General features: G+C 37.9%; 1 protein-coding gene across 1 annotated transcript in view; it reads right to left on the reverse strand.

The window, feature by feature from the left end:
• Positions 1-25,807, reverse strand: part of ZNF292 (zinc finger protein 292) — a 55,260-nt gene that overhangs the window by 14,476 nt on the left and 14,977 nt on the right. Inside the window, exons 2-4 of the mRNA XM_064447672.1 lie at positions 10,924-11,078; positions 10,309-10,387; positions 8,811-8,946 (exon numbers count right to left, since the gene is read on the reverse strand). Of these exons, the coding sequence (XP_064303742.1) occupies positions 8,811-8,946; positions 10,309-10,387; positions 10,924-11,078 (370 nt within the window). The remainder of the gene's footprint in view (positions 1-8,810; positions 8,947-10,308; positions 10,388-10,923; positions 11,079-25,807) is intronic.

Below are 25,807 nucleotides of genomic sequence, written 5' to 3' on the forward strand. Positions count from 1 at the left end.
AATTATAACTCTACAGTAAGATGAATGACACAAAACCACTTCTCTCACATCCTTCTTTATGTGTTTGTGCTATGCTTTTGCTAATAGTTGCCTTTTAAAGACCTTCCTATGGAAGGATGAAAGTGACATGTGTAGAAGCATCTGAGGTTCTTCGTATTAGTGTTGAATATTTTGTATTACACATCCATACAATGCAGTCAAACTCCTTTAAAAGCCTTTCAGCCAAATAAGTTTCCTACAAAAAAAGAGGCTTGTCTTGTGTACACTTGACTGTATAGTTTAAAACTCAGACACAGGAATGCCTACGTTTTATTCAACTATATTCCGTAGACACGCTGCTACCAGAGTTAAACTCTTCTGTCTATGCTAACAGCCCAACTCTAGGTGCTTCAGTGGAAGGTGTGAGAATCCTACAGAAAAGGGGAGCACAGGGTAATCTTCCTACTCTTATGTATACATCTCAGGTCTCATCCAGATCTTCAAGATCAAAATTACTTCAGCTTTGAAGCACGAGGTTTAGTACTACCTCCAAAATATTTATAGTTATTAAAACTAGATAGACAGAGACAAGCAATTTTGTTTAATTCTTTTGACACAAACCCCTCCCTTAGACAACTGTTTTCACAAGTTAGTCACATACTGCATGAAAAGTCTTTTTGATTTTCAATTACCCACATCTTAATTTTATGACACATTCCCTCATCTTTTAAAAGCAGAATTCTCTACTGGTTTTTGTTTCCATTCTTTCCTGAAAAACAGCAGATTCATTATATTCTTTCAATGTTAGGGTATAATCTTTCTCTAAATGAGATTTTTTGATCAACCCTCCCTGAAACCTTCTGGGCATTTGCAGCACTCACTTTCTGACACATCTTGGTAGAAACATTCATTATATTCCTCATAATTTACTTGCTTTGAATTTCACTTGAATCATGTTTCCTGTTCACCTAATTTATATTTCCTTGAATGTCAAAGTCCTGTTTGGTCTTGATGAAATAATTAATTTCAGCATCTGCAAAATTAACTACCTCTCTAGTATTTGGAGTGTTAGTACACCAAACATGAGGTTTACTGAAAAGAAAAAAGATCATCCTGCTTTATTCTTTGCTTCTCCCCATCCTAGTTAGTTTTTGATTCATGACTCTCTCATTTTATCTCACAATTTCTCCTTCTTTTAGCCACTTACACAGGATATTACTAAAAGCCCATCTTGCAATCAAAATGAGGTCAACCGTTTTCTTTTTTGCTGTTTTAGTGCACAGAATTTTATGGCAGAAAATACTGCCTTTTGCAGAAATCAGGCCTGTTAGACCCCATCATTATCTTCCATGCATTTTCAGATTTATGGTTGAATTATCATTTCAATCAAGTTGTTATTTGTTCACGATCTTTGTGCACTATTACAAATGATCAGCGATGGCTCACTGATGTGTAAGAACATTCAGCCAAATATGAGTTCTTTCTTTCTCTTTCCATGTCAACAAAGATATGACTAGATTTTTATTCATGTAGGAACAAAGGAAAACTGGAGTGCACTAACATACAAATGGCAGATGGTACCTATTTTTGTGTTTATTAGAGGACATTTGCCTTTTAAGCAGCAGAATAAATGTTCCTTTAATGTCATTACCAATGCCTTATAAAAACGTTCATACTCTTGTCAACCCACAAATGACCCAGTGATTAATTATGTTCAACAGTGCTAGCCTTGCTCTTCCTCCTACCAGCTACCAGTAATCCTTTCACCCACAGAGCTTACCCCAGCTAGTCGGAGTAACACTGGAACATTTTGCCTTATTTCTGTAACAAGATACAGGAAGACCTTAGACTTCAAGCTATATTGGTAACCCAAGACATTTCACTGTGGTTTATTATTATAATTACTGCATTCAATATTTCAGAGGCTGTGTTCTATCTGCTAGTCCTCAGTAATCCCCTTCCTTTAGTGTTTACTGCTTCAGACAGCCTACCCTGCATAAGCATCAGAACATTTTCTGTTATCTTGTCAACAAGATATACGAAGACCTCAGGGCTAAAGCTACATATTAGCTCTTACGGCTTTTTTTCTAATCCAAGTGATTATAATTATTACAGTTAACATTTGAAAGCTCGTTCAAAACACAAGTTTTAATTACATTTATTTTGTAACTGAACTATGTACGACATTGAGACAAAAAGTGGTGCCAAGGTTGCAGGAGCAAGTCTATGGTGGGGAAGTGTCTTAAGGATAAGATTTGGGTGTTGGGTTTGTTTTTTTTTGGGGGGGGTTTTTTTTTTTTACATTTTATAAGCATATTTTATAGTGCAAGGTCGATTTCAGAGGTTATTGTAGACAAACTGTTAGTTTACCATAACAAATATAACTTCATTAAAAATGGTTTGATGCACAAGTCAGTTAACCTCTATGCGCACAAAACCTGAAGTATTTAATGAGAATGATATAGTTCATCAATAGAATGATTCTTGGGAGAATTACTAAGTGTCATTTTTGTGCAATGTTCCACCATTCATTAAAATTAACAAACTTATCCTTGTGCAAGGCATGTGCAGAATTCATGTAAAATTACAGAACTAACATGAGAGAAAAGAAGACAAGTAGGTGACATCTGACAGACGGTACTATGATCTACTAACTCTGGCAAATAAACTTGGAGATACTGAAATCTAGCCTTCTAGACAGTTTCCCTGTTATTCCCTTAAATCCCATAGCTGGCATCTCAGGTCATACTACCAAATGATTCTACGTCAAGTCCGCAAGAACTACTATGAACTTCTATTACAGGTAATGCTTATACCATACTCAAATTAAGAAAAAGAAAAGATAATCCATAGATTAGTAGCACACAAGAGCATGAATAAGCCGCGAGCACAGTTCTGTAGTAGTAAGTTCTCTACAGTGGACAGTCCACATGTATGTCATGTTTTAGCTGACTGGAGGACTTGTAGAGCTCAAAGCATAGAATTTTTGCCTTACTGAAAGCTCTCATAAGCCTACTAAACTCTACCCTTCGCCAATTCTTGGGTAGGTATAGATTAATCTACCACAGACCTTTTTTTCTTCTCAGCCTTGCTTCTGGCTGAGGAAGATGAAGGCAGGAGGTGAATGTACATGTGGACTATCCATCTCAAAGAACTCCAGTTACTAGTCAGTAACCTCTTCAGTCATCTTCAAGTGTTAGTCCACATGTGCGTTCACACTGTGGGTGACTCTGAACTGAACTCAATGCTTTCATATTTACCTGGAGCTGGGTTTCAGAATCCTTCATGCAAACAACATCTCAGCACAATTCTGCTGAATGCAACACCAATCCTGGATGCTTCTATGATGGCATATTGTCTGGTGAAAGGGTAAAAGAAGTTCCAGGTGGCTGCTTCAGATATACCCAGGACGCAAATACTTTTTTTCTCTCTTTTTTTTTTTTTTTTTTTAAAAAAGTGACGCTGCTGGTATCATTTGACTTCTGGTGGCAGATGCTCTGATCACTGAGAATAGTTCCAAGCTGGCTGTTTAAATCTATCCTGCCTGTTATCCACCTTGGTAACCTCTGAATAGCGATGGTTGTATCCTTGAACCTCTCTTCAGTGGGACATACTTCAGAAGTTTGCCTACCACATGTTTAAACTTCTTGACATCCCGGTTTAAAATCTCTAAGGATAACCAGAATCAGATTTTAAAAAGCAGCAGCAGCAGCCTGGCTTTTTGTTGGGTTATCTCAGATCCTTTTCCTCTAGACAGTTCCTCCACCCACCCTCAGTGTCAGCTGAGGAAATACCAATGACAGCTTTGAAGGATTTCGCCATCACTACAAGAAAACAACAATCTTGAAGATGGAAAAATAAGTTCATGCTGAAGAACACAAGCCACACTGACAGAAACTGAAGGTGGAAGTGCAGTAGTAGAGTGTTTTGCCATTGCTTAGGCTACCACATAACCCAAACCATTCAGGCATACTTCAGCTTTCAGTCTTTGGTACACCAAACAATAAGGCCAACCAGATTAGCCACACAACTTCAAGAAACATGAATTCAGATCATCTTCAATTCAAGATCAAATCAGTCCTGATTTCAAATTAAGCTATCTGGTAGCTCAGGAGGAGGCCAATAAGACAAAAGACCCACTATCAAGTGAAGAATTAAGACTATCTTATTAAGGTTTCCATCCCTAACCAATTAATGAAGCAGGGAAACACTGAAAATTCCTCTCTCCAAACACAATTGCTTCTTATTCACCATATGTAATCTCAAGAAAAAAGTACCCATGCAGCTGAAACCTGAAGTAGTATCAGGTCCAGTCAACACACAAATGTAATGCAATGTCTAATAGCAATACAAAAACAGTTGCTGAGTGTTAAAGCAGGTGAATCATTTACTTTCAGACTAGTCAGTGATCACAGCTAATACTGCCATCTTGAATTTAATGATGTGGATAAGACTATTTTATTTTCACATCTAGGATATCTTTCCAAATTTCTTTCTTTCTTTGGTACTGAGACTAGTTGTTCCCACTATTTGAGGTTGACTGAAACTGGCTGAACAGTGCTTCACAGCAGAGAGTGTTACCAACGTGCTCATAAGGGATCTCTGAAATATTATTTGAGAGATTGGTACTTTGCTATCCTCATGACCTGATGGGATCATGTAACTTTGGATGATCTGTTATGGCTAAAGTGTCCATGGTACTACATAGCCAAAAGTAAAAGTTTGACAGACATTCTTTAAAGACACAGAGGACAGGTTTAGGTGGGAAAAGAGTAAAATTCACAGAAACAAGCAAGTAGTTTCCAGCTCCTGAGCTCACTTTTAAGAGATAATACTATTGAGAAACCAGAATTTGAATCAAGAAGTTGCAGGCCTAGTCGCATAATTGTGGGTCCTCTTGGGTAAAGACATAGGCAAGGGACAGAAGCAAGAAATAATAAGGTATGTGGAACTGGGGGAATGATCCCGACTTTTTGGCACCAAACTGCTCTGAGGGAGTGAAAGATTGCCTGGGCATTCTTCAAATTGACTATAGATTGATTCATGACAATACCAAACAGATTCAGGACACTCAGTAGGAGTTTATCTCAGGAAATCCTTCAGATGGCGGCCATGAGTAGTGCTACCAACTCCAGGTGTCCACTTAGTGGGCCCACAAATGACATCCAAAGACCCTGCTGACAATTCAGTTTCTGCAAATAAATTCTTTTTGGAGTCATCAGTCAATAATAAGAAAAAAAATATTCCTCAGCTCATTAGGAATCCAAATTCCCATTTCCAGGCTAGTCCTCCACATAAAACAGACTAGCACTGTGGCCAGAACCGCAGCTCCAAATGACAATGATGTTCCACTTGCAGAGGGAGAGAGATAAATTTTCTTCAGAAACAACTCAAATGGGGTATCAGGATTACAAGAGTCCCCAAGAGGAGATTCTCTTGTTTGGTGACCTCTATTCCACAGAATCTGGTAACTTAAGAAAGGTTTCCCAACACTTGTGGTCAGAGATGGGCTAAAATTCCAGGGCAATGCCAATGTTTGCCACCCAAGCAGGAGACAAATCAAGTGGCTGGAAAAGGTTTCCAGTGTTAAAAGATTTTCATATGTTCACACACACACAAATCTGTATCTACTCTATGTATATAGTTCCTGCAGTACCGTTCAAGACTGATTTTACTATTTTATAGTATGTATTTTATGAACAACTTGTAGTAATGCAGTAATACCCATCAGCATCAAAGCAACCAGTGACAGGCATGCTGTTCTTGTCAGCACTTTGAACAACTGGGTATCCATCGTCTACTTGCTTTGAGCTCCTTAGTGCATGAATCCTTACAGACATACATTCATCAGAAAACTGAACTGTACCCAAGGCCGTCAGGAGTAAAGCAATTATTTAATGACATGGCACTCAGAGAACAGTCTCCCTAACATCTTAGGAAGTGAGTACTTCCTGCTCATATTTAGATGGAACTCATGCAACAGTCCATTCCCAAAGCTAGGAGAGCAAGCGAGTAGTCCAGTTCAGACAAGCTTGCATTTGCTTGGCTGTAATCAGAACAAGCCAGCTGCGCTGTGCGGTCAGAGAAAATGAACTTGTCTCTCACATTATGTCCTGAGTTTGTACAACTTGAAAACAGAAAAATTCAAAAGGATCTGACTCTGAGATGAAACAGGCACCTAGTTGTGCTTCTACAGGAGATGCAAAAAGGCAAACCAACCTTCAGTAGTCAATAACAGAGGCCTTCAAGAAGAGATAATCACTGACCTAAAATTCAGCAGATATCTGGTTACATCAAAGATTCTGAATAGGTTATAATTATCCTGAATAGGTCATAAGTGAGACTACCAAGACCGAAATAAAAGAAAATAAACATGAACAATCAATTGAAACTAATACAACCACAGAAACTTAAGATGATGATATTAGGAAAAACATCTCCAGTCTCAACTAGTTGTTTCACCACCAACAGATAAATGTTTACACTAACCATTACTCAAAGGCTGAGTTGATCAAATCTGCCAAATTATAACATCCCAGTGTAACAAGAAGACTACTTAAATACTTGGGAACTTCTGAAATAGCAAATAGTAAAGGCTACATTAAGAACAAACCCAAAATCCTGTAAGCAAATTTTACAGATATTCCACAGACTGTTATACTGGAGTTACGGCTGAAGACTGCTGACAGACAGTTGTCCGCTGGAAGAGTAAGCAGTAGCCAGCTTTCTGGGCAATGGAGTTTTGGTATTACTAAAATATCCCTCAAATTACTAAAATATCCTTCAAATTAGCAAGAAGATGACACAAAGCAATGCAGTATTACAGAGGATGACAACAGCTAGAGAACAGTTTGTCAAGTGGGTTAACAAAAATATTGATACATAGTATGACAATTTGCCACTAATACAAGTAGTAACTGTAAAAGAAGTCAGCCAGTTAAGTCCAAGGCTGAAGCATCTTTGAGTAAACAGCACTCAGGAGTAAACAGAATCCTGAAACATCCATAAAAAAATTCGCAGGAAGACTCTGATAAAACGAATAGTCATCAAAAACAGATTCATAATGGAGTTAGTAAAAAAACTCAAATATAAGGCAAGTAAAATATTAATTAAACCTCTCTCAAAGTACCTTACTGTTAAGAGGACTAAAAAGGTGGTTAATACGAAGCTACTAAAAGAGTGCTCTGGGGGACTCTGAGAACTGCATACCAATACAAAATCTGTATTAGAAGCATAATAAATTATTAAAAGAAGTGGCAAAATGTAAATCTTGTGGAAGAGTAAGCACAACTTTTGTAAAAAAATAATAAATCACATTATACATTTACTGGACTTATCTGAGGGAGTTGTGATAATATGAATAAAAGCGATCCAACTAATTTTCTAAAGCATTACAAGAAATCCCTCAAAACCCCTAAAGATACCCACCTATTTTGGTAATAAAAAGAAGATCCTTACACAGATAAATTATCAGTTAAAAGAAAAAAAGGAAAAAAAAAAAAAGAAAACAAACTCTCAATGGGTTCCCTGAGGATCTGTACCAGGACCTCTGCTGTCCAGCATTTTTATAAATATTTGGAAAAGATGGGTAGAGAACAAGGCAACAAAGCATGCTGATAAAAACAGGGTAGTAAAAACATGCCAACAGTAAAAGAGTGAATAGGACTGCACTCCATGTGGCATAACAGACAAAATTAAAACATTGCTAAAAACCCCAAAGTGATTTTCATTGGAAAAAATGCAATCCTAACTGTACATACAGAAAAACAGGCTGTGAATTAGGTGAAAATCCTGACACTGAAACAGGTACTACTCCTCAAGAGAGAAATCTGGACTAAACCAAGCAGTTTTAAGAAAACACTGGTTCAATGCTCAATCGAGAAGCTAGTCTAATGTTAGGAAATATTACGAAACAAATGCAGAATGAAGCAGAAAATCAGTTCATCTATATGTTGACTGCTGAATAAACCTTTGGTCCCCCCATATGAGGAATGGGACAGTAAAGCTAAAAGACAGTATGGAACAGACACTACAGAAGAGAGATGGGATATGACAGCAGTCTAACGAATCATGTCTTATGATGCATTCATTAAAAGACATGAGAATAGTTTACTTTTTAATAAATACAGGATATCACAGGAAATAAGCACGCATCCAGCTAACAGGAGACAAACAATAAAAGAAACTACTTGATGTGAGAACTGTGTAACTCTGCCACAGATACTTAGGTGTGACAGTTCATACAGATTGTAAAACCAATTAGGCAAAGTATAAAAAAAACAGCTGAGACTTATTAACACAAGGATACTGGTTCTGAATTGCAAATCATTAACAACAGAAAGGACACATCAGGAAAATATCATTGTAAGCCTCTGTTGATCATATACTCTTCCCTATGCAAATGCTGTTAGCCATTCTCAGAACTCTGGTCTAAATGAATCTTTGCTAATGGCCCTCTTTGCATTTCATAACTGAGTAAATGCCATTCTCATTAAAAAAGTATTTTTTTTTCTTTTTCATTTTATGTCAAATAACTTTTGTATACCAGTACTGAACTTACCGCACTGTAAAATAGCCTGTATGTAATCTCCCTTCACATAGCTAATAAAGAAAACGGCAAGAGATGTCCAGGTACGATCACGTTTTATACAAAATACCAACATTAAATTCTTTGTATATTGCTAGGAACATACTGTCTTAATAATTCAGACAATGCCACAAGACAGCTTATAAACTATATTCAGTGAAAGACTTCCATACATCAGAATAATATTTCAATGTATTATAAAAATGAGGCATATTTTATCCCAATAATAATTTTAAAATTTTACCTTTATCTGGATCTAACTGTTCCTGGGAAAGAATACCACACAACACTGGATTCTTCCACACTCCCTTCTCTTGTGTAAGTGTCGTTAAAATATGCAGTTCCCGGCTGCCATTTTCCATCAAGTTTTTATGAGCCACCTGAAGAATATATTTTACAAAACAAAATATTGTTTAAAAAGATATTACAAGTATGTGCCTTTTATACTCCTTTACATCTTATATCACAAAAAACCTCTTACCAGATAAAGAGTTAAAAGCGTAAGAAAACAATCTTAATATTCATCCTATATAGGTTTTACTTCTACCTCTGTTCCCTAAGATTTAGGCTGAGAAACCAAAATGACTGAGTGCCCCAAACTCACCTTGATATTTCACATGGCTACTACTTAAATTTCTAAAACTAAATTTTGAAATAGGCCTCCCTTTTAAAAATGGATGAGCAAATTCTCTGGTCCACATATTGGTCTGGCACCAGCTGCCTAAACTTACTCTTTTCAGACTCTTCAGCAGCCCAATTTTTATGCACTGGAGACACTGAAATATTTTTGTAAAGGCGACATACTTAAGCTGCAAGACTTCACTGCACGGTTCTACGCAAATATGATAAAGGCAGGGTGGAGTCTTAATAATCAATCAAAATAGCTTCTACTGCATTTAGATACTACGATAAATTCTGGAAGCAGACGTATGCCTAGGAGCAAACTAAATACCTGCAAAAATCGGTGGCTTAAGTAGCAATGCACAACTAACACTGGTCCTTTAAAATATAAAACCAAAGGGCTCCTCTTTCTTCACTTTTCTTTTACTTTTCCACCTGCTCTGAAGGCTGTGAAACCTCCCGGCACCAAGCACGCATCTTCAGAATTGATTTACATCAGGCAGTTGCTAGTCAAAATTCACTCTAAAAATCAGCCTTGCATCTTCCTATGTTATTTAGGCTGAGAATCCTGAGGTAACCATATCTGGTCTTTTTCACAAATATTCTTTCCTTCTCCCTAACCCCCACTTTTTTTTAAACTGTAGGCAGGACCCTCTACTACATATTTCTGATAAATACTGAGGAGCTGAACTTGTTTCAACATCCTCCTTTTAAAGCAGAGCTCTAATCAGCTAGTGCCCTGTGGGGTATCTAACAATCCTGCAGTATTGATATAGTTCTCATTCATACGTCTCAAATGTACAACCATAAATAGTAAAGAATGACTTATATGTTATTTCATTTCTAACAGTGTTAACAGACAAGTATCTTTTAAGACGTGAGCTTTCTTTCAAGTTTCTGAAAACATTTTTTTTTCCTCCACAGCTTCTACATGAACTATGACAGACACATTATATGACCGCGAGCAATTACTGCAGAGTACATAGCATTTCCAGCTGAAGGCCTTGATCTTTACCAGCCACCAGAAAACAAGTCTCCAGACATGCTATACACTTAATATCCCTAGGTTTCCAAACCCTTCTTAAAAGATATTAAGTCTTCATTTCATGACTCAAACTTACCTGTACAAAAGCCTGAAATTCTTCCCACTTATTTTCAGGTAAATCAAGAGGCAGACACAGTAGAAGTTCAATACAGCTTCTAGAAATCAAATGGGAACATTATTTCAGGCAAATTTTGGCCTTCAAAACATATTATCAAAAATTCTTTATTCTAGTATCCAAATAGTTATTTCTTTGAAATGACAAATTCACAAACCAGTTTGCTTTCTTTGAATATATAAAGAAAAGTCGGTCACGGACATTGCTCTTACAGTTTCTGCAAGAGCAAACTCTCTAAAAGACACTGATTTTTTTAAAAATTGGATTTATCCTTGAAGTCCAACCCTGTAACAGCCTGTATAAACTGATGCACTTTCAGATTGCACACAGATCGATAGTAGCAAAGTGCTTCAAGCCAGGGATGTTGGCTTGTACTAGATCAGGAGTCCTCAAGACTGCCCCATTTCCAACAACCAAAGATACTCTCTCTCACATACAGCATTTACCATGAGGAAGGAAGGGGATTGCCAACCTATTCAGAATTTCTATAGATTGTGACCTGGATTAGGAAAGCATTTAGGCAGTGAAAAGTTAATACCATGCAGGTTGGTTTTAGTAACTGCAAAACATACTCACAGTGCTAAACGTTCAAGCACAAAGGCTACATTTTCACACTCAGAGGTAAGATAAGGTCGTGCTTTAACATAACTTCGGATAGCCACTGTATACACCTCTAACAGGGGCAGAGGGTCTTCTGAGGTTTTCCACTTTTCTGCATATTCCAGCAAAGTCTGTTTAGGAAAAGGAAAAAAAACAAACCCAAAATTGAGGAACAAATGTAAGTTTTTAGTTTCATATTCCTCACTAGTAGACTACCTTTCTTAATGGTTACAACTACCTCCTTAATATGAATTACATGTTCTCAAAGCATGCCTTTTTCCTTAAAATTTATAGTTTCATTACAACTGGAACTTAAACTCCATATACAATCATTCTCTGATCATATATATATGTTATGAGTGACACTTCCCCCTATGTTATCACCATACGATTCATTTTACATTCATAGTTTCCAAATATAGAAGAAGCCTGAAGAGCGTATCTGGGAACACACGTAACTTTTTTTTTTTCAGAAATTCATAATTAAAGGACTAAAAACTACTTTTTAGACATTCACTTCTACAGTTCAGCTTCTAAAGCAAGTAAATTTGAAAGTATTAACCTTTATTTTAACTTCTCTACTTTCAGGAACAGTTTTACATTTCCTCCCTCTTGCCACCTTGCCAATACAGGTATCTTCAGGATATTGCTTTTTAGATGGTCCTGGATGTATATGATATGCAATGTCATATTTTCAAAATATTGTATCTTTCAAAAGAAAATACGAACTATGCATTTTAAATACACCATTTACAAAACAAAAACTCATTAGTCAGAAAGTTGTTCTCCTATTTGCCCCATGAATACCTAGAAACAGTGATTTTGAAATAAAACTCATGAGGATGACGGAATAACCACCACCACCCAAAGTAAAAAAGGCTTCTGTTCATTTCAGTTTGGGCCAGCGGACTCACACACACAAAGGTGGAATAGCTAGGAAGGTTCTCTACCAGCATCCAAACCATGTCCCCTTGGATCTCTGGTCTCAAGCCTGAGGCAGCTTAACGGACTGCAAACCAAACTGCTGCAGGTTTCAGCCTGCCATACTAAGATGATGAGTTCTGCTGTTTAGTTCTTTGGGTTATAACAGGCAGAAGCTCAGAGTAACAGATAGCAGTTTTGGTTGTCTGACACCCTGCTCAAAGGCATTAGAATAAGTTGTTCAAAGTAATGTCCAATGGAGCTGTGAATAACCTGAAGGACAGAGACCCCACAGTCTTTGCGGGCAACTTGTTTCTGTGTTTGACTGCCATTTATTGTGATTTCTGCTCCATCCCATTTCCCTCCCCCTCCCAGTACCTAGTACAGTACCTAGTACCACAGGTATTGAATAAAGGGGTTAATCTCCCTCAACCTGCTGGCCACACTCCTGCTAGCACAGCTGAGGGTGTAGCTGGCGCTCTGCTGCAAGGGCACACTGCTGGCTGTTCAGAAGGACAACTGGGCTGCTCCCCAGCCTCTACTGGTCCATGGGGCTACTCCCTCCCGCACAAAGGGCTCTGTGCTCACCTTAGCTGAACTACGTGTCGGCACATTCCCCCAGGCTGTTGAGGTCCCTCTCAACAGCCTCCCTGACCTCCCCTGTACTGACTGCTCCCATCAATTCGGTATAATCTGCAAATGTGCTGAGGATGCACTGTCCCCTCATCCAGTTCACCAATAAAGAAGTTAGAGAGTACTTGCTCCAGTGTCAAGCCTTGACAGGATGTCGCAAGTAGCCAGCTGCCATCTGCACATTGTACTACTAAGCACAAGCACAGTTCAGCCACCTTATTATATTGCCTGGATAAGCAGACTATTTAATGAATTTGTTTATAAGGATACTATGGGAGACAAGTCCAAGGCCTTGTTCACATCAGGCAGAAAAACATCTGTTGCTATGCCCTCATCTGAAGAACCAGCTATTTCATCACAGAAGGAAATCAGGTTTGTCAGTGTGAAAGCATTTTACATAGCTCATCCTGTCAAGACCATTTAGCAAACATCACAGTTCCCCTTTTTATTAACATCAGCTGTTAATTTTGACAATATTGGTTCAGAGCCCTCTGAGCAATAAGATTTGGCTACAGAATCCACCACATACCTCAACTAAAAAGAGGAAAACGTGGTTCTCAACTTATTTTAACATGCAAATACTAAAATTTTGTTTAACTTTTAACATGCAAATGTAAAAATCTTAATGAACTTGTTACGTCTGGGATATAACGCGGCTCAAATTACAAAATCAGATTTTGACGAAGCTGTCTCTGGCTTTATAATGCATTAGAAAATAAGAAAAAACGAACATTAATTCTTCAGGAAGGGCAAGTCAGTCACATTAAAAGACAAGACAAAACAAAACCAGGTTTATTCCTGTCTTCAGCTCTAAGTTTAGCGTAAGTTAAATTCAGCATTGCCCTATGTTAGATACCTGTACTGATTTAGCCAGAGGTACCATTAAGAATGTACTTAAATTCTCATATTTGGCAGCATCCAAAATAAACCCTCTCAATAAAGAAACGTCAACTATATTAAACTGAATCAGAAAACTGTTTAATGTGGTTATTCACAGTCACAATACCTCTGCCAGGTTATAGCACAGACCAAAGGTATCCCAGTCAAGGACATAACAGGTAAGAAATACGCAGTTTTTGGCAAACTGTTGCATTAAAACCTGTTTTGGTTTTAGAGGCAGGTTTGATACACAGTCATCTTAAAAGTAGTTACATATTCTACCTTTCTGCTGCAGCAGCAGATGCTTCTGCAGCATCTAGTGCTCCCTACTGGAACCTTGAACCTGACTGGAATATTGTCTGTTTTACTGTAACACCCAATATGATGCCCTCCTAACGGCAGCAAAAAAGCACCACAAGTCATTCATGGCAGAGAAATCAACGAAGAGCAAAATACAGCAGAGGCATGAAAGAAGCAATAAAGGAGGACTGGATAAACAAGCTAACTATGTTAGCAAACATCTATTTCAGTACCATTTGTCAATTTTGATCAATGCACTAGAATAATCAGATCAGAACAAAGGAGTTGGCTTCAAAGAATCTTGAAAGAAACTCTAGTAAAGAGTCTCCCCCTGCCCGAATACTCACATAACCAGATGTACTATGATTTCAGTTATTGGTTTTTCATAGATGCCATGTTTAAAACTGCAAAGCTGAAGAAAAAGCAGCATTTACATCTTTCACTCTTTGGGTCTTGAAGCAATATTTTGGGTGGAACAGGCAGTGATTCCTTCTCTTCATCCAGCCAATACAAGTATTCACATTAAAAGAACAAATGGGACAAGCTTCACATTTACATGAATGCCATAGACTTGCAGAAGAAACCCCTTTCTACTTGATGTTGTTTCTTGCCACAGCACATTGCACAGTATAGAACTATAGAAAATTTAAGATCAAAAGCATGCTTGTATAATCCTTTTTCCTTAAGGAATAAACTTTTCCTTCTTTTACGTGCTTGGGTGTGAATTTTTTTTGCAGTGGAGAAAACAACACACAACTGCTTTTATTAAAATTAATATTACCGCATAACCAACTTTACACTTGCTTTAAAATTCTCCCTGCAAAGGGGAGATGTGAAAACAAGTTGCCGGTAATATGAAGAGGGACGAGCATGGTAATAAAACATTTAACATAGCTTACTGTTCATATGGTTCTTCAAATATGCTGGGAAAATTCTGTGTGTGAGCTCAGAATGCTACCTAGCTCAAACAGGGAGTCAGCTTTGTAATCAGAGTTAAAGCTAATGTTGTCATCACAAATTACCTTCCTTTCCTAGGCTGAAACAACATATTTCTCCTTTTAGATTAAGTATTTTTTAAAAAAACACCCCACACACAAACAAGTGGTAGCTAACATATCAGACCAAGGCAGTAACAGGTTGCATAAACTGCCATTCAGTTTTACCCAGCTGATTGTCCAAACTTGCTAGAGCTGGCCTGGCCATCATAAATCTGCCACACAGCTTCAGCCAGTAATATAAGTTTATATTTAAGAAGTTGATATACGAAGTCATGAATCCTGTGTAATACCTAAAACACTAGGTTTACCTGTTAAACGTTTGATCTAAATCTAATTTTGAATGTGTGGCCCACCTACCTTTACTAATGCCCTCTTCAGATATCTACAAAAAGATTAATGCAAGGTTTGACAAGTGAAGGATATTTCAAAGTTGACTACCAAGCCAGGAAAACATAACCTGAAAGTCTGAAAGTGTTGAGTTGAGCAGGTGAGGGAAGAAAAAGGCAAGTGAAGAAAAAGAAGGAAGTGGGGAGATGTAACTAAGCAATTGGACATCTGAGAAGTGTGACTTAAAAATTATCAAGGGGACAGTCACCACACATTGCAAAGACAGACAGCAACACCTAGAACCTAAAAAAGAAACTGTCTCTGTAGAAAGAGACCAATTAATAAAGCAAGCTATGACAAGTGACCATGGAGACCTATAACAACCAGATCAGAAGATCTCAAGTTTCATGGGGCAGGGAAGGAGAGACTTTATAGGTAGTCAGCATGCTAACAACCCTCTAGCTAGGCAGTATCGCCACCTGGTCTGCACAAGAGAGGACACTGAAGATCACAGGCCCATTATGACTGAACCCAGCTGGAAGTCTCCCAGACAATTAAAAGCTTTACAGAAATATGATGTAGTCGTCAATATCAGAAAATCAGATGGGGAAGAACTACAAAAAGCACTTGCAGAACCTATGAAAGACCAACCAACACTACTCCACCACCATGCTCAGATTAATACGGATAAATTGAAGCAAGTAAAATTTAGTTTTGAAAAGATGAAGTTTAGTAGCAGTTAACCAAAACCAAAATAGAAGTAGATACAATCAACACATTGGCAAATTCTCAGAATCCACCACCTAACAAAAAACATTTGGTACCTTGGTGAACTGTTACTACCAACGTTGTCCTTTAAAACTGGCATGTACAGATGCAAACACACCATGTACATCAAGCAGAGAAGTTTGCACTGTAACATAGTGGCACTATTTTCAGCATTAAATAGTGCTATTTTTATCTCATATATACAGATCTGCCACTTCCAAGCCTTTACATGAACTATATTAAGCACTTACACCCGCCACGCCCTTCAAAAGTATTCGTGAGTATTACAGATTTCCTTGTCTGGATGTCCCCAGACTATACAACACTGCCACTGTACAAAGAAAATCAAATTCATTCTGCTTTGCTTAATGAATCACTGTTGTGCTCTGCTTACAACCATAAAAAGAAAGAATTTTACCCCTAGCCCTGGGCCTCATTAAGTTATTTATCTCCCTAGTCAGAACATGCTTGTTAATCAAGCCAAGTACTGTATTCAGAGCACAGCAGCAAAGTTTTGCTCCTATGTGAGACTGAAACAGGCATTTTACTTCAGCAGCAGCTTGTGCAGTCAAGAATGCTCAAAAAAACCAAAGAGAATAATTTCAATTTGTACAATAAAAATCAGTAAGTATTATATCTGTGATTTAAACTGTGGAAAATACTTCGCCATAGGTAATATTTAAACAGCACATTTTATCTTTTTCAATCTTTATCAGAACACTTATATGAATGTTGTGGTAGCAATGCACCCACCAGAGGATGCTTTTCTACCTTCAAAAATTATACTGAGCAACCTTCTTTGCCAAAACTGGCCCTGCAATATCAAAGCTGTGTTAAAAATATGTTTCATACTAAAAGAAGGCGTTATTTACTGTTAACCAGAGTTTCACATGTACAGTCTACACCTACATGTTTCTTCAGCTCTTAAGACCAGATTCTTACCCCTTAGGTATCAGGATAAGGACAAGTTAACTTGAATACATTAGAGAGTACCTGGGACTGCAATTTCCATTCCCTGCTAAGCCCAAGGAACTAAGAGGCAGGGGAAGTGACAGGCAGTGGTCACACAGGTAAGCTGCAGCTCTGAAGTCACTCCACTACCTAGCAAAACCTCTATTTCACTGACTTTCCTCAAGCACATCCACATAGGGTATGAGTCCAAGCAACAAACACAATACAATCAAGTTATCTGAAGATGAGCCTTTAGCAGCTGCACACAAGAAGTGGCTGCAAGAATGTCCTCCATGCAGTCAACTTCCACAGCAGCAGAGGTAGCTAAGTGATGAATGACTGAGTTCCACACCAATAGCCAGGTTCAGAAGTAATAGCACTTCTCACTGAGATCACTCAGCCGCTTCATGTTCCCGTGGAGCGCATTCCCACAAAGGCAGGGCTCCCCTTCAGTTGGCACAACCCCACTACCCTCCAGTACCTGTGAATGAATGACTGATTGAGAAGAGCAGCTGTTTTCACAGGAACCATCAAAGGGTCTGGCTCAAGAAAACAGGGCAGGCTTTATTCAAAGGTGGCAAAAAAATGGCTACAATTCTGTTAGCACCAACAGAAATTTCAAAAGAAAGTGAAGGCTACAGTCAAGAAAGAGCATAACCTAAGAAAATCAGTGAAACAGGTCTTCCATATCAACCATACACAAGATATAAGAACCTTTTTCTTGGCTTAAGATTCTTCCCTGTGAAGAAGGCAGGTATGCTTTAATGACCAGAGCCATTCACAGCTTGTACGATTAGATGGATCATGAGCAAATGAAAATGAACTGGGGATCCTGAGTTTGGTATCATCATATAGAGGAAGATGCAGAGAGACACTGTACCTCCTAATGAGCCTGAGACCGCAACTACTTGAGTCAAATCAGGTTCCACTGACTACTCTGGACTGGTTTAGAGTTGGATGCTTAGGATTGAAGAGACTGAAGGTAAGAAGACATATACCATAACTTGATCCAGAACAAAGACATCCTAAAGACAAGATCAGGAGGAAAGAAGCTGAAATTGCTTAAACTCTGCTAAGTGCCTTGGAATGTCAACAACCCCACAATATGGACTGCAGTATGGTAGATTAACTCTATCACAGTAACGTGTTTAATACACTATGCCAGGAATAATGTGTAGCCATACTGGATCTGTATGGAGATTGGAAGGGATCGTTCAGAATAGAAACATTTTGAACAGCAGGCTACCTGCAAACTGAAGGCAGTCAGCCACGAGACTCATACAAAGAGCACCTATATCAAACAGGTATTCAAGAACAGCTTACGTACAGTGTCACCAGGCAGCATGCTGCAACTATGAGTGTGCGGTCAAGGTCCGTTAGATTCCACCCCTGGGTAGAAAGCCCATCTACACATGGCTTGTTAGTGGATAATACCAAGAACTGAATATCAACAAAGATTGCTAGTAGTGATGATGGAGGATGTAGCAGTCTGAGCAAAGGAACTAAGGTGTTGCAGCAATGCCTCTGGAACACCTTGTCTTGCCAAATCTCCTAGGAAAAACAAGACTAGGTGAAGTCTCCTTCACATACCCAAATACTCAACTGGATGGGGCAGGGGCATAACCTCTATCAACACTTGAGGGATAAAGAGTTTCTCTGTCTTAAAAAAATATACATGTAATTCACAGATGTGCAAATACATATAGAAGCTATTGTATTAAGACAAATTTCCTTTCAGTTACATTTTTCTTGCTTTGGGAGTATGATAATTTTGTTGTTCACAAAGCAAACCTTTTTTTTTGTTACCTGAAAAAACAAACAGGAAAAATAAGCTGCATAGCTGAAGGGTGTAAGTAAATTTAAGAAATTAACACTGTTTCAGAGAGAGCAGCCTTAAGTGGGCTATCTCTGAAGTACTTCTGTAGCAACTCAAAAAGATTTACTTGAGTCTATGGTTCCTCAGTGAGAAAACTACTACTTTTCTAAATTCCACATTATCAATTACTCTAAAAACCAGACAACCACATTGGCTAACATACATGGTGAACATTTTTGGCTAGCATACCATGTGAGTAAAGTTCAAAACTCAGCTTCATGGCATCTGAAAAAGTTATACAGCAAAATGTGTAGTCTACAGTGTATAAGAAGTTTAAGTTCAGCAGCACTGGAATAAGCCAGACCAAACAGGGAATAATTTATATAATCTGAAAAAGGAGATGATTTGAGATATTTATTGATGGTGGGTATAGAAAGAATAAAGCATTTACAATAGCATGAGAGGATTTACGAGTTATAGCCTCTCTCATGGACTGCTATCAAATCTGGTATGTTCTGGAGTCATGCGACATAGTATGCATGGGAATTATCACACCGTTACACGAATGCAAACAGAACATTGCTTCATATTAGAGTAGCTACGCCAATGTTCCTTCTTTCTCAGATAAGACTGTTTTGTTTCCCCTCAGTGAGACAGAAAGCAAGGTAATTTAAATCCCCCCCCCCCCAAAAAAGAGGCAAGACACTGCATTTATTTTGTGTAAACCCATAGACACCAACCGCAGAATATGATGGTTAACGCCGATACTCTTCAACAACAAACCCATCAAATCCATATATTATCTAAATAGCTAAGGTAAATAATATTACATAATTATAAAAATAGTTATCGAGGAGGGTGTGACACTCCAGGGTGTTCAGCAACACATTATATTTACATTGTCTTTATTCCCATCCAAACACAGTTAAATACTGAGTATCAGTGAAGCACCTAAGCTAGGCTCACAACCTTTCACTTCAAACTGCCTGGAATCAAAACTCATCTGTAGTTTTTAAATTAAAAAAACCCTGACATTTTTCCATCTGTCAATGTGACCAGCTCCAGTTCAGTACAGGAATAGCTCTTCCAGGTTTAATAAGTACTAGCACCAACAAAGTTAAAGGACTTTTGATTATTTACATCATACTGCTGGTAACTGCACGAACGTAAGGTAGACAGTTTAAAATGTGAATATTTAGTATTCAACTTGTGATCTCATAACATTTCACACTTGAACAAAAAATTTTGCTTGATTCTCTAAATCAAAAGCCACCCAGACTTTTGGTATCCTGAAAAATTTCAAACTTAATGTAAAATCTATAATCATAGCACTTATATTTTATTATAAAACACTCTGTGATTTAAGAATTAGCAGATTGTGAAAATATTTATTTTCTTCCTGCTTGTATTTTCTTGAGAATCTAGACTTGAAATAAAGGCTTATGATTATGTAAAAAACATACTATCTCAGAAAGAGGAACTTATCAGAACACCGGTATCAGTTAGTAGAACAGAGCTAATTTTGTGCTGAAGATGACACCAACATCCTCCTGTGTATGCATGTGCACAAAAACTTATGCAAAGCCAGGTCCCAATACACTGATCCAGGCCAGAAAATTGACCCTGGCGCCTGATACACAGGCCTACAGCCCACAGAAGTCTTGGCTTTCATTTAAAAGAAAACCATTTCCAGATCTTAGATATTTTTTTTCCCCCCTGATGTTAGCTGATAGGATGGTAGATATTCAACTCTTCAAGTGGCATACAACCTGCCCTTCCCCACAAAACACCATTTCTGATCAAGATCAGGCAGTACTGTGAATTCAGTGACTTCATTGCCCCTCTCTTGTTATGAGGTGTCCTGGCGATTTCAAAACAGAAAACCTGAGAAGTAGCTAGAAGGAACAGCCCAGTACATAGATCGTTTAAATCAGTAATTCTAGTTTCTTGCATAGGCAAACATCACAGTCTTTATTTCTTACAATCTCCAACACTCGGGGGGAAAAAAACCCCAAACCTAAAACCACTGCCGGCTCCCACAACAGACCAAGATACACAGGGCACAGATGACACTGACTCTCTGCCCTGTCTTTCTGTCTCCTCCCATTCAAGGGTACGGCAACATCTTCATTCTCTTATTGTTCCATATGCAACTCCATGGTGGAAAGAATAGCTTTACACAGATTTACACAAACCGAGAACAGCTTTTGCAATTTCTCTCTGCAGTGCAAGTTTTTACTATGCTTTAAAGAAAAAGGACTGAAAGTAAAGTGAACATTGTTTTATCCAGTACTTCCAGTAAGGAAAATGGCTTATACCACTCCTATTGGTACAGTAGTCCAAAATACTGAATTACACCTTCATCAATAAAAAAAATCTAAATTAAACTCCCATAAAGAGTGTAGTTAATATTTTTTTCAGCATTACTGGCACTACTGGCAGTTTAAAGAAGTTGTGATTATGTGCTTACTAGTAGCTTCACTTGTACTCTGCACAGCCATTTTCCTAATGTTTGTTCTTTATAATCTTTTAACATTTATGCAGTAAGGACTATTAGGACCTTGAGAAAATCCACGTCCAGGACTAATCCTTAATCAGCAAGAAACAAGCTTTATTTCGTATCAGCTCCCCAAACACGTTCACTGTGTAGACTGAAGTGCTTGTGCCAGCACAAAGCAAAGAAAGCAGAACTATTTATTTTCAGGAAAATGTTGTCTTAAGACTCAAACTACTGCATGAAATCAGTAGAACAACATGAGCAGGTTTATGTGACTTTTTCTTTGAACAACACTAATAGTAACTAACAAGTAGTAACTTTCACAATAATTGCCTTGCAGGACATTTGCACTGCTTCTATGTTCCCTAATTTTATCTTCTATATGATAATACTTGTAAAGCATGCAACACAGATCCATTTTGTCTAATGCACTTTTTTTGAAATGAGCAATTAGAATTTCCTCTAAAACAACATGAAAATTAAGAACTGGACACAGATGTTTCAGATACATTCAATTCATACTTTATAAACCAAATATGACTAATAGTTAAACTACCAAGAACTTCACTGATCATAAAGCTAAAATTCTCCCTTTGCTTTCTTAAGTGTCTTCTGAGTTAACTTTCTAATTCACTTCAATATCCTTCTGCAACCTCAGTCTGTTACTAACCAGCACAGCTGAAGACAACTGACAGTTGCTTGGTCTCTTGCAGCAACTGCACCCTATCTGGAGCAACTCACTCGGGCATCATTTACAAAGCAGCAAGGCTAGATACAAGCCCCAAAGAATTACTCTCCTTGCACTAGACAGGCCCCTTTTCTGGTTTTGTACAGTCTGTACCTGCATTATGTCTCAATTTTCAAATACTGTTACTTTCAAACAGTCCTGATAGATTTTATGTATTGTCTCATTAAGTTGAGAATAATGAAAATTTATCTGTGGTATTTTTTTCCTCCCTAGAAGATCATAGCCTAGGGAAGAGAAATTAAAAAGCACAGGAAGAGATCTATCCATGATTTTTTTTCCTGTATTTAAATGCCTAAAGTTTGTCTGTTTAAGAATGAGTTTTCTAGACTGCTATGGGAAAAAGTCTCAAATAATTATTCTTGCCAAAGAGGCAGTTAATGTTTTTTGAACTAACAACATCTTTATTTTTCTTTTTCTAAAAAAGTACATTAAAAGATGTTTCTTGTCAAAATCCTATGTAATTTTTCAGACACTGGGAAAAGCAGATAATTCTCTTAATTTAGCTTGGAATGCCAGACACATACATGTCAGAAATAACTTAAAAGGTCAGTCGGTATCCCGAAAGACAGTTGTGGTTTGGTTTTTTTCCTTTTTTTTTTTTAATTTGAAGAATTAAATCACCTTACTGTGGCAATACTATTATCTGACAATAAGACAAGGAGAGTGAGATATGCAGATTGAGATAATTTGAATAGGTGTTCTTTGGAAACAGCTGTCTTTCATTATTGCCTTGTTACAAACTCAGATTCATTGCCAGACATTGCCTTTCAAAAACATACAACAAAAGCGAAAGGGAGTAGAATTTGTAGTACCACAGTTTCCTCCACATAAGTATCCTCAAGTGCTACTCTTCACCTGTGCAGTTTTCTTTTTCCACGCAAACTGGAGAAACAAGGCCATATATGTTTATTTCCTTCAGGTCATGAAACATATTGCCTGCGGTCAACTAATGAATGGTGCAAAAGAGAGTGGTAACTTTAATACTCTGACCTTTAAAAGCTCCATGTTACTCTCTGCTTGCAATTATTTCAGCTCTCACTTCCTCAAATTTCTTGTGTACTATTCCAGATGAGCAAGAACTACCTTTCAAATATAAACAACTGTATTTTAAGAATGGAATGCTCAATAATAAACGAAGATACTTCCTGCTTGTCAATGTCCAAGTTACTAAAGCATGCAACGATGAGCCAAGCAACCCTAGCTAAGCCAGACACAGCAGCCCTAAGGATATGAAAATGCTTATTGCGCCTGTTGAGAGAGTCTTCCTATGCTAACTGATGGCTGCTGAGTGTGAACACTGACAATGCAGCCATACTGACCTGTGAAGAAAACAGATGCCTCCGAACTTTGTAGTACCAGCACAATCCTCTGTTTTGTAATATGAAATTGAAATGTAGTCCTGAAGTAAGCTATAAGACTCTTACCAAAACTACAACTGAAATTAAAATGGAAATGTCAGCCACTGTACCTCACCATCCAGTACCCTACACCTTTCCTGTTCTTGGATTAATGTCTTTCTGCTTTTGACACTTCAAAAAGTAATTTCACTGAAGCTCAGACAAGTGAGATTTACTCTATCTCTTGTAAAAAATATATTTTCCCGTTCATGAGTCTGTATTTCATTTGCTGCCTTTATTATTTATCTCCATACCTTGCAGATAATCACTAACTGAACATAAAGATTTAGAAGTCTGACTAGCAGGCCAAGACCATTTCTCTGCTGTATTCCTTTTCCAACAATGGAGCTGTCTACTATTCAGTTACAAATATAGCCCAATTACTAAGATTAAAGACACACAACCCCCAATACTAACTCCAAGGGTCTGTAATCTTAAGTCAGTTTTCACGTCCAAAACTGAAACCTGCTTCTCCCGAAACAGTATTTTCCATGCACGTGCTTCACATTGTTGACCTTTTAGGTACAGGAGTCATGAGTTGCAAGAAATTTCTTATGTTTAACTATTACTAAATAGAAAACAGAACAACATTTGAAGTTGCTGTTAACTTTCCTTTCCCAGAGGACTTAAAACCACTATGAAATATTTGTTAAACCAGTAAAGTTCTTGCAGTATCCATAATTCTGCAAGAGGTATTGTCCATCAGTACCTTACATCTACACAGTAAATATGCTCATTGAAAGCTCTTGCATTTGGGGCCAGTATCTTAAAGGAGAAACATTGAGGCATCTCAGATGTGCAGCACTCCAAAACAGAAGCATGCATAGCAACTGTGCACAAGCACAGTTCTTCTTGACACATGCACACTAAGGGTGTGTACAGATCCTGATACTAGGGACACCAAAGTATTTTGAGATCTCAGTATAATTTTGGCAACTAGGCCATCAGATACAGAAGTTTCAGAAAACCATTTCATGAATACACAGGTTTATACAGTAGCTTTGAGATACCCGAGATAAACACATTTCTTTAAAAAATGAATACATTGGTACTTTTTAATACTGATAGATTCACTAGTGAGATATATACAGGAGATAAATATATACAAAAAGTATTTCACAGATCAGTGGGTTAGACTATCTGAAACTCTGACACGAAAATAAAGCTATTATACATAAACCCATTCCTCCGATCAGGGACAGAACAATATGGTGAGAAATAGAACACCTTCATCAAAGGAGTCAAAAAACATTGAATTTCCACTGTTCAAGACACTGCTTTCCAGGAATAAAGGTAACAGGATGAAATGCTCTCTCTTCTTTTTAGGACTGGCAAGAAGGAATTTCTCAGCTGGCACACACAGGTCACAAGCCCCTGAACAGCAACAGAGCATGGGTACTAGGGAATAATCAAGTGCTACAAATTTCAAGACAGCTTAGCTCATGGCAAAGCCCCTGAATCCTAAGAGATGAAACATCAAGAACATTATGACTTGACTTGATCTGTATCCTCAATCAAGTAACTCGGTATATAGTCATGATGTTGATGACGCCTTCTCACTTAACAGCAGGGGAATAAAAAGGGGTTGTTTTTTTTCTGGGAAACACAGCTAATATGCTGATTCTTGGGCTGGAGCTAGACACTCATCTCATTCAGATGAAGTTCATTTTTGATGGTTGTGTTTTTCAGAGTACAATTCTGTAAGCCTGAAGCATAATCGCACTGGCTGCTACAACCATTAAAGAAATGAGCATGTGATGAAAAAAGCATCGTTCAAATTCCTGGAAAGGTGATAACAGTCTACTTTGAAGGTACAATTTATGATAGTTTACAGACTTAGCTGGACTTCTGGCCTCAACTCTTCTGTGCAACTCCAGCCCTGTGCCAGTATCATTACAGAATCAAATGAAAAGTTAGTCATGGAACTGAACTGGTAAAATAAAAACATACCTGTAAGTAAGCCAACAGATCTCTCCTTTTGATGTGGAGCATTAGTCCTGGTTTGCAATGCTGAAATCATCCCTGCCCCAGGAACCCACTGTAAATTACAAGTTGACTAGGATGATAGTAGGCATGACTGACGAGCAGAACAAGAGGCACTGGGCAGTCATGTCATGCCCTCAAAGCCCCACAGCATCTAAAAAGGAGTTGGTTCAAGACGCATTTCCAGGCCAACATTGCCTGTGATGCCTCTCTTCTGTACCATGAGGAAAACGGACTGACTGGTTGGGAATAGCATTATAACGTTTGCTTTTTAATGAAGTAGTAGGGATATTATAAATATATTAGATCTCCTAGTTTAGACATCTCTGAAATCAAGAGGCTTTGGTACCAATGCATCAGTACCAGATGATCTCTTTGTGAAGTCCCACAGCAAAGTTACATCCTAAAGGGACACGAAAACAATCTTTACAGGTGTTGAAATACCACTATCCTCAGCCTCAATGATCTGCAGCTCCTAGAAATGAAGACTGCCTCTTTTTTTTGTGTGTGTGTGATTTGCTTTCTCTTCTTGTTGTTCAGTGTTTTACCAGAAGATGGAGAACAAGCCTTTCATCACATCAAAAGCAGGAGTCTTTTGATAACTGCTGTAACTTTTTAAAAAATAAGTTGTTAGGTTAAGGT

This window comes from Phalacrocorax carbo, chromosome 3 (genome assembly GCF_963921805.1).
Source record: "Phalacrocorax carbo chromosome 3, bPhaCar2.1, whole genome shotgun sequence".
In the NCBI taxonomy this organism is placed as follows: domain Eukaryota; kingdom Metazoa; phylum Chordata; class Aves; order Suliformes; family Phalacrocoracidae; genus Phalacrocorax; species Phalacrocorax carbo.